This window comes from Hippoglossus stenolepis, chromosome 18 (assembly GCF_022539355.2).
Source record: "Hippoglossus stenolepis isolate QCI-W04-F060 chromosome 18, HSTE1.2, whole genome shotgun sequence".
NCBI classification, from domain to species: domain Eukaryota; kingdom Metazoa; phylum Chordata; class Actinopteri; order Pleuronectiformes; family Pleuronectidae; genus Hippoglossus; species Hippoglossus stenolepis.
The window spans coordinates 19,095,487-19,110,201 of NC_061500.1; the positions used below are offsets into that span (position 1 = coordinate 19,095,487).

General features: G+C 40.4%; 2 protein-coding genes across 2 annotated transcripts; both read left to right on the plus strand.

The window, feature by feature from the left end:
• Nucleotides 1-2,572: 2,572 nt before the first annotated feature.
• Nucleotides 2,573-5,862, plus strand: LOC118098162 (peptidyl-prolyl cis-trans isomerase). The gene is made up of 5 exons (XM_035141706.2): nt 2,573-2,748; nt 3,889-3,919; nt 5,009-5,097; nt 5,186-5,358; nt 5,452-5,862. Exons 1-5 carry the CDS (start codon nt 2,680-2,682, stop codon nt 5,585-5,587), a joined length of 498 nt encoding a protein of 165 aa, XP_034997597.1. The 5' UTR covers nt 2,573-2,679; the 3' UTR covers nt 5,588-5,862.
• A 2,370-nt stretch (nt 5,863-8,232) lies between these two features.
• LOC118098141 (peptidyl-prolyl cis-trans isomerase) lies at nt 8,233-11,728 on the plus strand. The gene is made up of 5 exons (XM_035141638.2): nt 8,233-8,392; nt 10,362-10,392; nt 10,907-10,995; nt 11,076-11,248; nt 11,341-11,728. Exons 1-5 carry the CDS (start codon nt 8,324-8,326, stop codon nt 11,471-11,473), a joined length of 495 nt encoding a protein of 164 aa, XP_034997529.2. The 5' UTR covers nt 8,233-8,323; the 3' UTR covers nt 11,474-11,728.
• The last annotated feature ends 2,987 nt before the right edge of the window (nt 11,729-14,715 follow it).

Below are 14,715 nucleotides of genomic sequence, written 5' to 3' on the forward strand. Positions count from 1 at the left end.
GGTGTTTCTCCTCAACCTCAAGATGCTGCAGCTGACCACCTACACTCAGGAGTCCTCTGTCATCAAGGACAGAGCTGAGCTTCCTCAGGGGACTGTTTTTGGGAATCAAATACAATTTTATTTGTATAGCCCATATTCACAAATCACAATTTGTCTCATAGGGCTTTAACAAGGTGGGACATCCTCTGCCCTTAACCCTCAACAAGAGTAAGGAAAAACGACAAAAAAAAACCCTTTTAACAGGGTAAAAAGAACGTAGAAACCTCGGAGAGAGCCACATGTGAGGGATCAAGCAGTCTTTTTGTAATCATAGTCCACGATCAGCAGCCACCACGATCAGGATCCACTTGATGACTTCCCCTTTCTCCAAACAAAGACTCCTCACCTTCCCTTTCTAAAAATATGACAATATACACCTTACTTGTGACAGTGTATCAGCTGTAAGGCTTTGAACAGTGATGCCAATTATGTTATTCCCCTTAGAATTAAAGGACGGGACAAGGGAGGCTCTAAAACGGTGGTTGCCACGTGGAAAACGCTCCAAAGCAATGTGTACCAGTGCCTCTGTGGGAGTTTGGGGCATCAAACCTCTATATCAGACTCTGGATTGGTCAGCCAGTTGGTGTCTGAGCATCGAGGTACAGCTGGTGGCACCAGCAGGGTCCTGAACAGTGTGGACATAAGGCCACTGCTCAGGACGTGTGGGTGTCCTTATCTTTTCCACCTTTTTTCTGAAGTACACATAAAAACTGGCAGGACAGCAGCACCTACCTCAAGCCTGGGAACAGCATGAACCAACATGGGGGCTAACTTAGCTTTTCCATGATGAAATCAACCTGGCTACTTCCTTGAACATCTATCCCCTTCAGATAGGCCACAGCTGCAATGGCTTTTATGTGATAAGATAAGATAAGATAAGAAGTCCTTTATTAATCCCGCAATGGGGAAATTTGCAATGTTACAGCAGCAGAAGACATCACACAAGTAGCACGCAGTAGTTGGGTGAAGGGATATAAAGAAATAGAAATATACAACAATATATAGAAAAAATATAAATGTGATTAAACCGGTATATACAGTGTAGAGAGGGAGGCTGTGGTGTATTATTTAGGGGTTTCGGACTGATCGCCAGATCTTGCAGTGAATCTCCATTCCCGTAGGAGCCACACAACCGAGTGGGTTGAATAGGTTATACAAGCACTTGTCTTTAAGTGAAGGGTGTGTATTGCTGTTCAGAACTGGTGTGCAGATGCAGGGTAGTCTTTCCATACTGATTTCAGCGGATTGAAACTACTAGCCACACAACAGATAGTAGTGAATGGGCCTATTTTCAAGGTGTGCATGTTTAAACTTGCAGCCACTTCCTGGAACCAACAGGCGTTTCTTGATGACTGTTTATAGAGGGTATACAGTTTTGAGATAAAAAACCCCAAGTGGTTACACCTGCTTATGGGATTTATTGAGAGTGAATTCATGTCAACGAGACAGTGCATAGACTGAACTTTGGGGGAATCTTGCTTGCCTTTAGTAACAAGTCGGTAGACTCTGCCAGTTTTTGCAAAAATGAGTCCTGCATGTCTTTTCCTCAAACTTCTGTACGTCCATTCAGCAGCCATGCCTCCTGAATACTCAACAATATCCCAAAACACACTGTTCACTTCCCTTGTTCCTGACACGGTGCAGTGTTGTCGTCATTTGTATTTGTTTGTTTGTATTAAAAATACCATGGCCCCACCAAATATGTGAAGAGAAGGTCAAGAGGTGACGTAATGGGAAAAATAATGTGATTTGGGGCATGCGTGGATGACCAGAGCGTGTCAGAGCTCCCCCTGAACATCTAAAAATAGGCTTTGAGGGGAGCTGATGTCCTTTTCAGGGATCTCCCCTGTAACTCACACGATGGATTCAGTCTATTAAAATGGAACATGTGGCGGTTTTAAAGAACACAAAAAGGCAGGGGTGGAAGAAGTATTCAGATCTTTCACTAAAGTAGCACCTAAGTGATAAATGATGAATTAAAAATTATGCTTGAGATACTCTCTTTTCTTTTCTTTTCAACATTCTATTGCGATGATTAATGTTATTTTTGTAATATTATAAATATTGTTATTATTATTATTTATTTATTCTCATTAATATTATTATTTCTCTCAATTAAACATTTTTCTATGTTATGAATTCTAATTCTGGGGCCAGATAATTTGCATGTATGAATTTTATCTGGGGGAAAAAGTACAAAAAAAGAAAAAGGGCAATAATATATTAAATGTACTGTAAGTATCAGATTCTGCAGAAAACTGTGTTCTGTCAATAATATATTATCAGTGTATCATTAATGATGCATTCATGTGTAGTTGTGAGCATATCTCTAATCACTGTGGTGCATTTAGACAGATACTTCCACATCAAATAAATACCCCCACCAAAGTGTCACTTTGCTGCGTTCGCAAATAGAAACCCATCTCCCTGTCCGACCAATCATCGCACACCTCAGTCCGTGTTCATTCCTATTGGTCCACTTCGGCGCCGTTGAGCAGTGCGGGGGCTGTGATTGGCTGTCGGCAGCGTTGGCATCAGCGTGTTGTCAGAGCCACATAAACAGATCCAGTGCGTCTGACGGCTTGATTCATTCACCTGCGGCTTCTACACTAAAACCAGCACAGAGGCGCGTTTGTAAATATGGGAAACCCCAGAGTTTTCTTTGACATCGCTGTGGATGGCGCTAACATCGGCAGGATCAAAATGGAGGTAAGAGAAATCCCACATTAACTATTGATAGTCGATCTCGACTGTGCGCAATTTAGGGTTTAAATTCGGCTTTGGCATCTTTGTTGGATTTGGGCTGAAGCTGAGAGAGACATGTTCTCAGCTGCAGCCTTTAGACCTGGGCAGATGTGGTCATGGATTTGAATAGGCCTCAATCTTTGTTTTCTCAGGTTATAATATGTCAATAAATACAGACAAGATCATCAGAAGTAAATCATGCACACATCCAAGAAAATTGTCCTGCTCCAACGGGAACGCCCATCATCATCTTCATCATCTGCATCAGCATCATCAGCATACATCATCATCATCATCATCATCATCATCATCATCATCACCATCATCATCATCTTCACCACCATCAGCATCCTCATCATCCTCATCATCATCATGGCATTTGTTTAGGTCAGGCTGTGACTCAATGGAGCGATGCAGCTTGTCTTCTATATGAGCACAGTTAGAAATTAAATAATTAGTAGTTTCATCAATTAATCAATGGATAGAAACTATTCCATTGATTACTATTATGATCATTTTAAGAACATATATTAAGTAAAAATACCAAATGATCTGTTATCAGTTATTTACAATGTGATGATATCCTGCGGCATATATATATATATATATATATATATATGGAACAATAATGAAGTCTATAAAATGAAAATAAGTATAGAAATAAAAATAGAAACTATGATAGAGCACTTACACTACACGATAAGCAATAAACAAACAGCATCTATACAACCAGTTGAAGGAAAGTTAGATAAATATATTACTTATAAAAGTAATATGCTGTAACAGAATACTTACAGATTGGTGTATAAAATAACGACGCATTTGTATGTAATAGAAATGTAATGTAGTTAAGGCAGCTGATTTTTCTGCTTCACGTATAAAGCTGTTCTTAGTGATGTCCGCTCAGATAAAAAAAGCCTCTTGGCCCATGTTGTTGTTGCAGTTGTCACATTTGAGGCTTCAGGTATTCTCTGCCTTTCCTTTACAAAGATTCAGTTTTCATCATAGTAGATATGAGTTTCTCACTGTTCCTCCTTGTCTGTGTGTTTTATGTGCCAAACTGTGGCATGTTTCACTCATGTAAAAAATCCCTGTGTCTTGCAGCTCCGGGCTGATGTGGTCCCAAAGACGGCAGGTGGGTGAGACAGAGAAAAGCCTTCAGAGTTACTGCACACAGCATCAGGCTCAGGCTTGTTGTCCACATCCAACACACATCTGTATATGGCTGAAAAAACAAGGCCTCCCCATTTAGCTGAGCATTTATCCTTCATTTGGGATCTGAGGCTAACGCCGGCTCATGCACGGATCGAAATAATCTGAATATAGTCAAATGTGAGGGTAAAACAGTGACCGAAGCAGATGTGCAACTGAGTGCTACCACTGCTAGGAGTGATAATAACACTAAAAAAGAAGAGAAAGATGTCTGCAAGTGGTTAAACAGCAAGAAAACCTGCACAATGCTTTACTGAGTCCCTGTGATTCTGCCCCACAAAGGCCAATGTTAGTCACATGGCCTCATTTATTCTCAGTGGGTGCCAAAAAAAGAACTTTGCCTCCATGGAAATGAGGTTAGGGTCTTTATTCTTTATTTAGTTTATCTTAGATTTCTGTAATTCACTCTTAACAGTTTTATCATGAGTGATTTTAACTTGACCTGTGTCCCTTGTGTGGAGCGTTTCAGGTTTTGATGTAACTCTATGCACACAGTAGTGTGTTGGTTCTGCTTTTTAGAGCTGTACAAGTGTTAAAAGTCTGGTAAACATTCTCAATAAGCTGCGTCATTACCCAGCTTTTAGAACAGTTTTGGCTCTTTCACATTTGTGTATTTGTCTTTTTGTATGTGCTCTTCTAACTCTTATTTGTGTGCAGTTTTGTTATGCTATCACTCACAATAACACTCAAGCAACTTCAACATTAATTGTTGCTTATTCAATCGTGAATATTTGATTTTATGTTGACATTTTTAATACAATATCAATCCAAGTTCACAGGACCTTCCAGGCCCCTGAGATCATTTTCAGTTTTTTCCCACAATTTATTTTTGTTTTAAAGATCCTTAATTTGACAAAACACAGATGTATTGTATCTGACAATGAAATGTGTCTGCTTCCTGTGTCAGCCGCAAGGAGAAAAGAAAATATGAGGCAACCAGTATGAGGCTGTAATGTATTCATTTTGTGTATATATATGTTTACTAGAGGATTGACAGTGTCTTTTTCTACAGAAAACTTCCGTGCGTTGTGCACTGGAGAGAAAGGTTTTGGCTACAAGGGCTCCTCGTTTCACCGTGTCATCCCTAAATTCATGTGCCAGGTACAGTTATGAGATTATTGCAGTTTTTTTCAAGTTCAGATCGAATCTTAGCAGAGTTATGACGGCTGTTGTCAACTTTGTTTTACAGGGTGGAGACTTTACCAACCACAATGGAACTGGAGGCAAATCCATCTACGGAGAGAAGTTTGCTGATGAGAACTTCCAGTTGAAACACACAGGCATAGGGACACTGTCGATGGCTAACGCTGGGCCCAACACCAACGGGTCCCAGTTTTTCATCTGCACAGCGTCAACTGACTGGTGAGCTCCACTGGGACACGTGCACTCCTGCATTTAGGTGAAAACAAGCCGTTTTGCTGGTCATGAATACTAATCGTCTCCTCTCGTCCTCAGGCTGAACGGGAAGCATGTGGTGTTTGGCAACGTCGTGGAGGGAATGGATGTTGTCAAGGCAATGGACAAGCACGGCACAAAGAGCGGTACTCCTAAAGCCAAGGTTGTTATTGCCGACTGTGGCCAACTAAATTAGTCCATCTCACTCAGTTCCTTTGTGTCAGTCTGCTCTCCTGTCAGACGTATCCTTATCATCCACATCCCAGTTAGTCTTTGAGATGGTCTATATCTGCAGTATGAGTAGAAAAAACACTAAAAATGTTTGTCCAATATTCACTGTATCATATTTTGTACCTTCCAGTTTGTCTGTCAGCACCACATTTGTTAACAAGATCTAACTTAGATTGATGATGATGATGATGATGGATGATGAAGATGATGATGATGGTGTAAATAAAGCAATTTCACGTCTGACTTTGTGTGTGTCCTCTCATTCGGTTTTTAAGCGTTTGTTGGAAAACTCCAGCTGTGTATTTGTGTATTTTCTCCTGTATGTATGTATATAGCCGTAAGGGACGTTTTCGCCACAACAAGAGAATTGGATTAAAGCCTAAGAATATTTATTTAAGTGTTGTAATGACATGGTGATACTTTTTTATTGTTGTAGTTATATATTTTAACACTAGAGGTGAGTATAGGCTTGAACTTATCAGGTAGGAGTGTGTGAGTGTTCGCTGTGGTGATTTATTCTTATGCCAGCGTGTGCTCTGAGCCGTATGAACTGATCTGAACAGACCCAGTGCCTCTCACGAGTTGTCAGGAATCACTCAAGTTTGGCTTTTACCATCACAGAGGCGTGTTTGTAAATAAACCCCAGAGTTGTTGTTTTTACATCACTGTTGGTGGCGCTTCTGCTGGCAGGATTGTGATGGAGGTCAAATAAATCACATAATATTGTCTTTTAACTTGGACAATGCACAATTTGAGGTTTAAAGTCGGCTTTGATATCTTTCTAGGATTTGTTTCTTTGCTGTATATTTTTCCCTTTATTTAAAGAAACATGAACATACAAACAAATAAAGACTCACAAAGCATGTAAAGCAGGGGTCATTTGGTACCGGGCCGCACAGAAAGAATAAACAACTTACATTATTTCTGTTTTATTTATTATCTGATTCTGAACGGTGTTTTATTTTGAAAAATGACCGGATCCTCTCCATTATGACTCATGCTTTACGCATGTCAAGACGCTTGTCTCGGTCACGTGACTTTTTCGCTAAACACAAACCCACACGGTAGCAAAAATGAGCAAAAAACAAACGCCTCTGGGAAGTTTTTTTGCGATGGGGAAAAGGCAAAGTGAGGCTCCGTAGCCACACCTTAAAGGCTGGTCCGTGAAAATATTGTCTGACATCCAACCGGTCCGTGGCGCAAAAAAGGTTGAAGACCGCTGATGTAAAGTACACACAGCAAATTTATGTTAAATTGTGATGGTCTTTAGTTTTTGTTGTGGAAGAGCCTTGGCGTGGTCTGGAATATTGGATGAAACAGGATATACTTCATAACTGGACTGTGAATGGCCAAATGAAACACAACTTCATATCACTAATTAAGAGTCTCGACCTGAACACATCTACATTCAAATATTTAGTCACAGTGCCACCTGGTGGCTAGGGAAAGGACAGACGTCTTCTTTCTAACAGATTGATCGTATCCACTTAAAGTTTGGTCAGAAAAGCCTTAAGACCTTAGTGGTGCTTTAATGTGAGTTTTCACAAAATGTTGTTAATATGATAGCGTGGTAAATTGTGGTTATTCGTCATGAATATTTAAAGTATTGTAAGTAGACCAAATTTTACAGGTAGGACCGGCAACAGGAAATTATACGCTGTGTATTTTTACCTCTTACCTCTATTCAGATCTTGCTCAAATTTAGCCAGATAACGGTCAAGACCTGAATGACGGAATATTGTGAAGTTTTCTTGGACAAAAAAGTGTTGTAACTCAGCCCCACACCATCGGCCCAGGCCTAATGAAATCTACTGGCACATGCTGTTGCTGCTATTGTCACATTTGAGGCTTCAGGTATTCTCATATGTTCATATTCTCATATGTTCATATTCTCATATGTTCATATTCTCATATGTCCGTGACGAGGAATATCCACATGGAGGAAGGAATGGAGAAGTCTGCTTCATTATCAGTGATGTTGGCTAATCAGCCAACATCACTGATAATGAAGCAGAGCAAAAATATTCTCACTGTCTTATGATAATCTGATATTAATGTGACAGTTTGCTCCTCACAGATACAGCCAGTAGAAATGACCTCATACTTTTATACTTTAAAACATCACAGGTTTAATGACTACTAAAACTTTTACTAAAGTTGATTTTAACAGTAGTGTCTGTACTTCTACTTGAGTAAAGAATATGTGTGCTTTTTCCTCCTCTGGTTAAAGTTGTTTTAAAAAGCATACTGTGAGTGCAGCTGGACTGTGATCTCCTTTAGGCTTCATCCTCTTTGACCTCATGACCTTTCCTTCGAGGGTAATTCCTTTCAATTCAATTTTATTTGTATAGCGCCGAATCATAATGTACATTATTTCAAGGCACTTTACATAGAAGGTCAAGAATAGGTTAGGGAATAGTGTTGAGGACAGGAGATTTCTACCGCAGCCTTTTCTCTCTTGCCGTAGCTCCGCCCTTGCAGGCTGTCCTGAAACCGGTTCGACCAATCAACCCACACGTCATCGCACATGTTCATTCCTATTGGTCCAATATTGAGCCTTTGAGGAGGACGGGGGCTGTGATTGGCTGTTGTCAGCTCTTACTTCAGCTTGCCCTGAGAGCCAGTGAGTCTGACAAGTTGACAGGATTCACTTCAAGTTCAACTTGTACATTGTAACCAACACAGGGGCAGGTTTGTGAAAATGGCACTTCCCAGAGTTTTCTTTGACATCACTATTGATGGCGCTGCTGCTCGCAGGATTGTAATGGAGGTAAGATAAATCAATCACTGACTATATATATTTAATATTGACTATGCATAATTTAACTTTTAAAGTTGGATTTATAAACAGGCTGTAGGTGTGACTGTTCTCAGGTGAAGCTTTAATGTTAAAAACAGGTTTATAGACAGATACTGGCAAATGACAAGGGCCCTATTGTTTTTGCTGTGATTCTTCTTCTTCTTCTTCTTATAAATGAATTGCCTTTTGCGGGGTACTAAACATAATCGAAGACTCACCAAATTTCACAAACGCGTCAGGTCAGGTGTAAATTTACATGTTTTGATGTGGCCAGGAAAATGCGTCTAAAAACTAGTCAATAGAGCCCCCTACACATGTTCACAAGTGTCTTCTTTTTCGTATATATATACTGTATATATATATATACTTGTTTTTAAACTTTGTGTGTAGAATTGCGTTGATTGATTGTTTTATTTATATTGTATGTAGGACCTGCCACTGAGGAGTTGCACAAAATTTCAGCTATGTGATGATAATAAAAGCATTCTGTTCTATTCTATGATACAAGTGTCCCAAACTACTGACTATTAGGGCTGCACGATATTAGGAAAACATGCGATATAAGATAATGTTGTTGAACATTGCAGTGACGATATGACTTGTGATAAATAAACATAAACAGTCCCTGGCTAAGGACGCAGAGGTCACGGAAGGCTACACATCCGGGAGAAGTCGGGGCAGACACCAGGGAGCCATGCACAGTTTACAGTTTTTAGCGACTCTGTCAGTAATTTCTCGCTCCTCGCTCATTCTGTTCGGTTCTGTGCCAACCGTGTCGAGCCAAACCAAGCGCGCCGCCATCTCCTGCAGCTCTACATACATTTACTCAGTTTATAAAGTCTGTTGTTTTTACTCGGACTGAGTTTACACATATGTCCGATCACACTGTTTGTGAGTGTGTGTGTGTGGGAGAGAGAGGAAGAGCGAGAGAGAGAGAGAGGAAAAGAGCAAGCGGGACGGCTGATGAATGCGCTGCTCTGAAGAAAGATTTAACTCATTAATAAAAGAATCGATCATTATGTGATGATCAGTGTTGACATTGTGGCGACAAACAAATCAACTTTCAAACTGTAGTGAGTCAGAGACGTCAGCTGAGAGAGAGAGAGAGAGAGAGAGAGAGAGAGAGCAGCAGCAGTCAGTGTGTGTGTGTGTGTGTGTGCGCGCTGTTACTTTTCCCTCAGGTTCTGGGATCATAAATAAGCTTCACAATTCTTTTATATAATCAACTGCTCATAGTGATGACTTTAGAATATGGTGATCACTCACAGGATGTGCACCCAGCTTAAGTTTCCGGGAGTGTGCCTGTGCCAGTGCAGGAAGGTTCCGAACGGGGGAAACCACTGATGGCTGTGACGTGTTTCCTGGGGCGGCCAATAGGGTGGCCAAGATTCAGCGTGCAGTGGCAGCCACCTTCGGCCACCCCCCAGCTCCGCCACTGCCCAATTCATTGTAAATTTTGACACGAGAGTCAAAAGGAGTGGTAGATGCCATAGAATGAAACTACTGAGTTTGTAGACCTTAATGATGTGCCTGATGTTTTATTTAAAATAGGATATATGAGATACTTATTCACAAAGGTGAAAATCATAAACAAGTAGTTATAATCATACACAATGAGAAACTGAAAAAAGTACCAGCTAAGTATATGACATATAAAAGTAAAATACATATATAATACTATAGGTGCATGGTATTATAAGCATTGGTTTTAATACCAATATAATATAGTTGAGGCAGCTGATTTGTGTTATTCACGTCTGACGCTGTGCTTAGTGTTGTCAGCTGTGATAAAAATGCCTCTTGGCCCATGTTGTTGCTTTAGGTATTCTGGGCTTGTCCTTTACAAAGCTTTAGTTTTCAGAGTATCTCACCGTTCCTCCTTGACTGTGTATTATGTGTCAAACTGTTCACTCATGTAAAAAATCCCTGTGTCTTGCAGCTGCGGGCTGATGTGGTCCCAAAGACGGCAGGTGGGTGAGACAGAGAAAAACCTTCAGAGTTACTGCACACAGCATCAGGCTCAGGCTTGTTTGTACACTCAGATAATTGTGTTTGGCTGTTTGGCTGACGCATGGATTAAAAAAACCCGAATATCCGGTCCCAGTGTAAAACATTAACACAAGCAGACATGCAACTGAGTCCCTTTGATGTTATTATGACTTTAAAGACATAGTAGTTTGTGTTTTCTGCTTTTAGGAGCTGAACAAGTGTTAAAAGGCCTGTAAACCTTCTTGAACAGCGTGTATGTCTTTCCAGGGCCTTTTTTTGTTTTAAAGATCATTAACATTGGTACTAAAACTTTTGCAAAGACATAACAAAACTCAGATTTACTGCATTGTATCTGACAACAAAATGTGTCTGCTTATTGTTTCCCAAATGTCCTATAAAGAGAACAAGGACATAGGAAAACAATGTTTACAATATTTTGTGCTTGTTTTAGTTGGTATAAATTTACTTGAGGATTGACACTGTCTTTACTTGCAGAAAATTTCCGTGCTTTGTGCACTGGAGAGAAAGGTTTTGGCTACAAGGGATCTTCGTTTCACCGCATCATCCCTGATTTCATGTGCCAGGTACAGTTTAGGCTTAAGCTCAAGTGGAACCTTAATCATGACGGTTGTTGCACATGTGCTGACTCAACTTTGTTTTACAGGGTGGAGACTTTACCAAGCACAATGGAACTGGAGGCAAATCCATCTACGGAGAGAAGTTTGCTGATGAGAACTTCAAGTTGAAACACACAGGCATAGGGACACTGTCGATGGCTAACGCTGGGCCCAACACCAACGGGTCCCAGTTCTTCCTCTGCACAGCTAAAACTCAATGGTGAGCTCCACTGTGACATTAGAACGCCTGCATTTAGGTGAAAACAAGCAGTTTGTTGGTCTCATATATTCATCTTCTCTGCTCATCCTCAGGCTGGATGGGAAGCATGTGGTGTTTGGCAACGTCGTGGAGGGAATGGATGCTGTCAAGGCAATGGAGAAGCACGGCACAAAGAGCGGTACTCCTAAAGCCAAGGTTGTCATCGCTGACTGTGGCCAACTATAGTCTAACTCATTCAATTCCTTCATGTCAGTCTGCTCTCCTGTCAGATGTATCCTTATCATCCACATTCAAGTTAGTCTTTGATATGGTGCATATCTACAGTATCAATACAAGAAAAAACTCTAAAAAGAATTGTCCAATATTCACTGTGTCATCTGTCATACCGTCCAGTTTGTCCTTGAAGGGCCACATTTATTCACAAAATCTGACTTGAATTCAGGATGTTGATGATGGAAATAAAGCAACATCGCAGCCTGACGTCATGTGAGTCCTAATTTTAGCATTTGTAAGAGAAATCCAGTTAACTGAGTTACAACGGCACATTTGTGGTATTGTCTCCCACTGCACAGTCCCACGGTCTATTCTAAGTACTTCAGGTGCTGGCATATTAAACTATCACTTAGAGTACGACTCTGGGCTGCTAACACTCACTGTAAAGTTGAAGTGATACAAGAATGTGATTTTGGGGCTAAATTCCAATTTGGACTGGGGGCAATTTTTGCCCGTCCACTCCGCTCTGCATCAGCCAATCGGCTTGTTGCTCCCTCACTGCGAGCTAACCACTCAACTAAATCACGACTGTTTGCTGTCCTGGCTCCTAAATGGTGGAACGAGCTCCCCAATGACATCAGGACAGCAGAAAGTCTACACATCTTCCGCCGCCCAATCGCTCCTTGAGGATCACTTCTGGCGAGGGGGGATCCAACTTGAACACCTGCTTCATGCCGGAAGTCGATCAAACCAGAAAAGGGTGTGCCGTCAGGGCAGAGCTCAGAGGGCAGCTACAACTATATATAGTGTCCCTGCACTCGTGATTGGCTGATTAAGCTGAGTGATCAATAGCTCAAAGCAGTATTATGCCACATTATTAAACACCCAATTGAAAACCAACAACAATATATTGTATGTTGCTATGCTCAAACTCACCACAGAAGTGTGTACAGATAGTGACAACACTGTAATACTATAATCAATAGGCTACATAACAGTGCTGGTTTCCGACTTGGGCTACAACTAGAGAGTGAGTTGTTCAGGGCTACTTAATGACACTTGCTGAATGTAAAGAAGGAAGTCGAAGGAAGAAACTATCATCACGAGCAAGAATCTACTTTCTGACTGCTGATATCACAGGTTTTACCTCCGCATTGATTATAAAAGACAGTGGAGCCCATGCTTGGCCAGGGCCAGGTGTGGTTATTTTAGGGCCCCACATATAAACAAGCAGGGGGCCCCCCGAATCCCAACCCTGAGCCACTTCAGTCCTCAAAGTACTATACAGAAGATCCAGACTGGCTGATGAAAACACTTTGAAATCATTATTTGATTGATTGATTTGTTAATTAATAGAAAATGTATTGTTGATCATTGACTATTTGAAAGTTATTTATCAAGAAAGAAAAGCCAAACATTCTGCAAGAAGTTTTCCTGCTTTTCTCTATTTTATAATGTTGTTCATTAATGTATTTGGACAATTAGATGGAGATAAAAACTAATTTAAATGTATCAAACAAGATCCAATTCTGGAGCAACATTATCAATTGGTGTGATAGGGTGAACCCTGTGTCTCGCCCAATGTCAGCGGGGATTGGTTCCAGCCCTGCGACCCTCAAAGGATACTCATGGATGGAAGATCCAGATCTAAATTGTTGTAGTTTAGGCTCTGGCATGTTGTTATTTTGCATTTTATTCACTTAAAAAAAAAAATCCATGAAGCAATTAATCAATTAATCATAGAAATAGTCAGCAGATTGATTGATAGACAAAGTCATCAATAGTTACAGCCTTAAATAACATTAACTAGATTTTACTGGTGGCACCAGGAGGCAGTACTGTCCTTAAATTTCATTTTATCAAAACAAGTGGAAATGATTTGCCACTGAGATAATTGAATATGTTTCTAAAGGATCTGATCATGTCAACCCTGCAGTCACCCTCTTGATACTGGAGCAGTGATACTGAGACATTTGGACAGAAGAATTGTAGAAATTTCTTGATACAAGAACAAATGCACCAGAGATGTTTTTAGAGTGCATTAGCAACTAACTGATTATGTTAAATGTTGTTCAGAGTGTTTTTTCCCTTGTAGACGTTACAGTGGCACAATACAATCAGGCTTCATGTCTTAAAGGGATAGTTCACCAAAAAATGAAAATTCACTTATCATCTACTCACCACTATGCCGATGGAGGGGTGGGTGAAGTGTTTGAGTCCACAAAACACTACTGGAGTCTCAGGGGTAAACTTTGTTGCAGCAGAATCCAATACAATTGAAGTCAATGGTGACCTACACTTCAGACCTGATAAAACAACATTAAAAACACAACATACCTTAAACTACTTGTGTGGTGTTAAAATATTCAGTCACAATGCCACCTGGTGGCAAGGGAAAGGACAGACACCTCTTCCTCACAGGTTGATCATATCCACAATGTGAGTTTTCACGAAATGTTATTAATATGTTAGCGTGGTAAATTGTGGTTATTCGTCATGAATATTTAAAATATTGTAAGCAGACCAAATTGTACATGTTTGATCCCTGTAGGACTGCAACAGGAAGTTATACGCTGTGTATTTTTACCTCTTACCTCTATTCAGATCTTGCTCAAATTTAGCCAGATAACGGTCAAGACCTGAATGACGGAATATTGTGAAGTTTTCTTGGACAAAAAAGTGTTGTAACTCAGCCCCACACCATCGGCCCAGGCCTAATGAAATCTACTGGCACATGCTGTTGCTGCTATTGTCACATTTGAGGCTTCAGGTATTCTCATATGTTCATATTCTCATATGTTCATATTCTTATATGTCCGTGACGAGGAATATCCACATGGAGGAAAGAGAAGAATCAGCCAACATCACTGATAATGAAGCAGAGCAAAAATATTCTCACTGTCTTATGAATATCTTATCTTTTACTTTTATACTCAGAGCCTGTATTGTTATAATTTTACTTGAGTAAAGAGGTTGAATCAGTACTTACAATTTTACTGAAGTTGATTTTAACAGTAGTGTCTGTACTTCTACTTGAGTAAAGAATGTGTATACTTTTTCCACCTCTGGTTAAAGTTGTTTTAAAAAGCATACTGTGAGTGCAGCTGGACTGTGATCTCCTTTAGGCTTCATCCTCTTTGACCTCATGACCTTTCCTTCGAGTTTAAGGAATAGTGTTGAGGACAGTAGATTTTTTTTTTTTTTACTTTTCCACCACAGCCTTTTCTCTCTTGCCGTAGCTCCGCCCTTGCAGG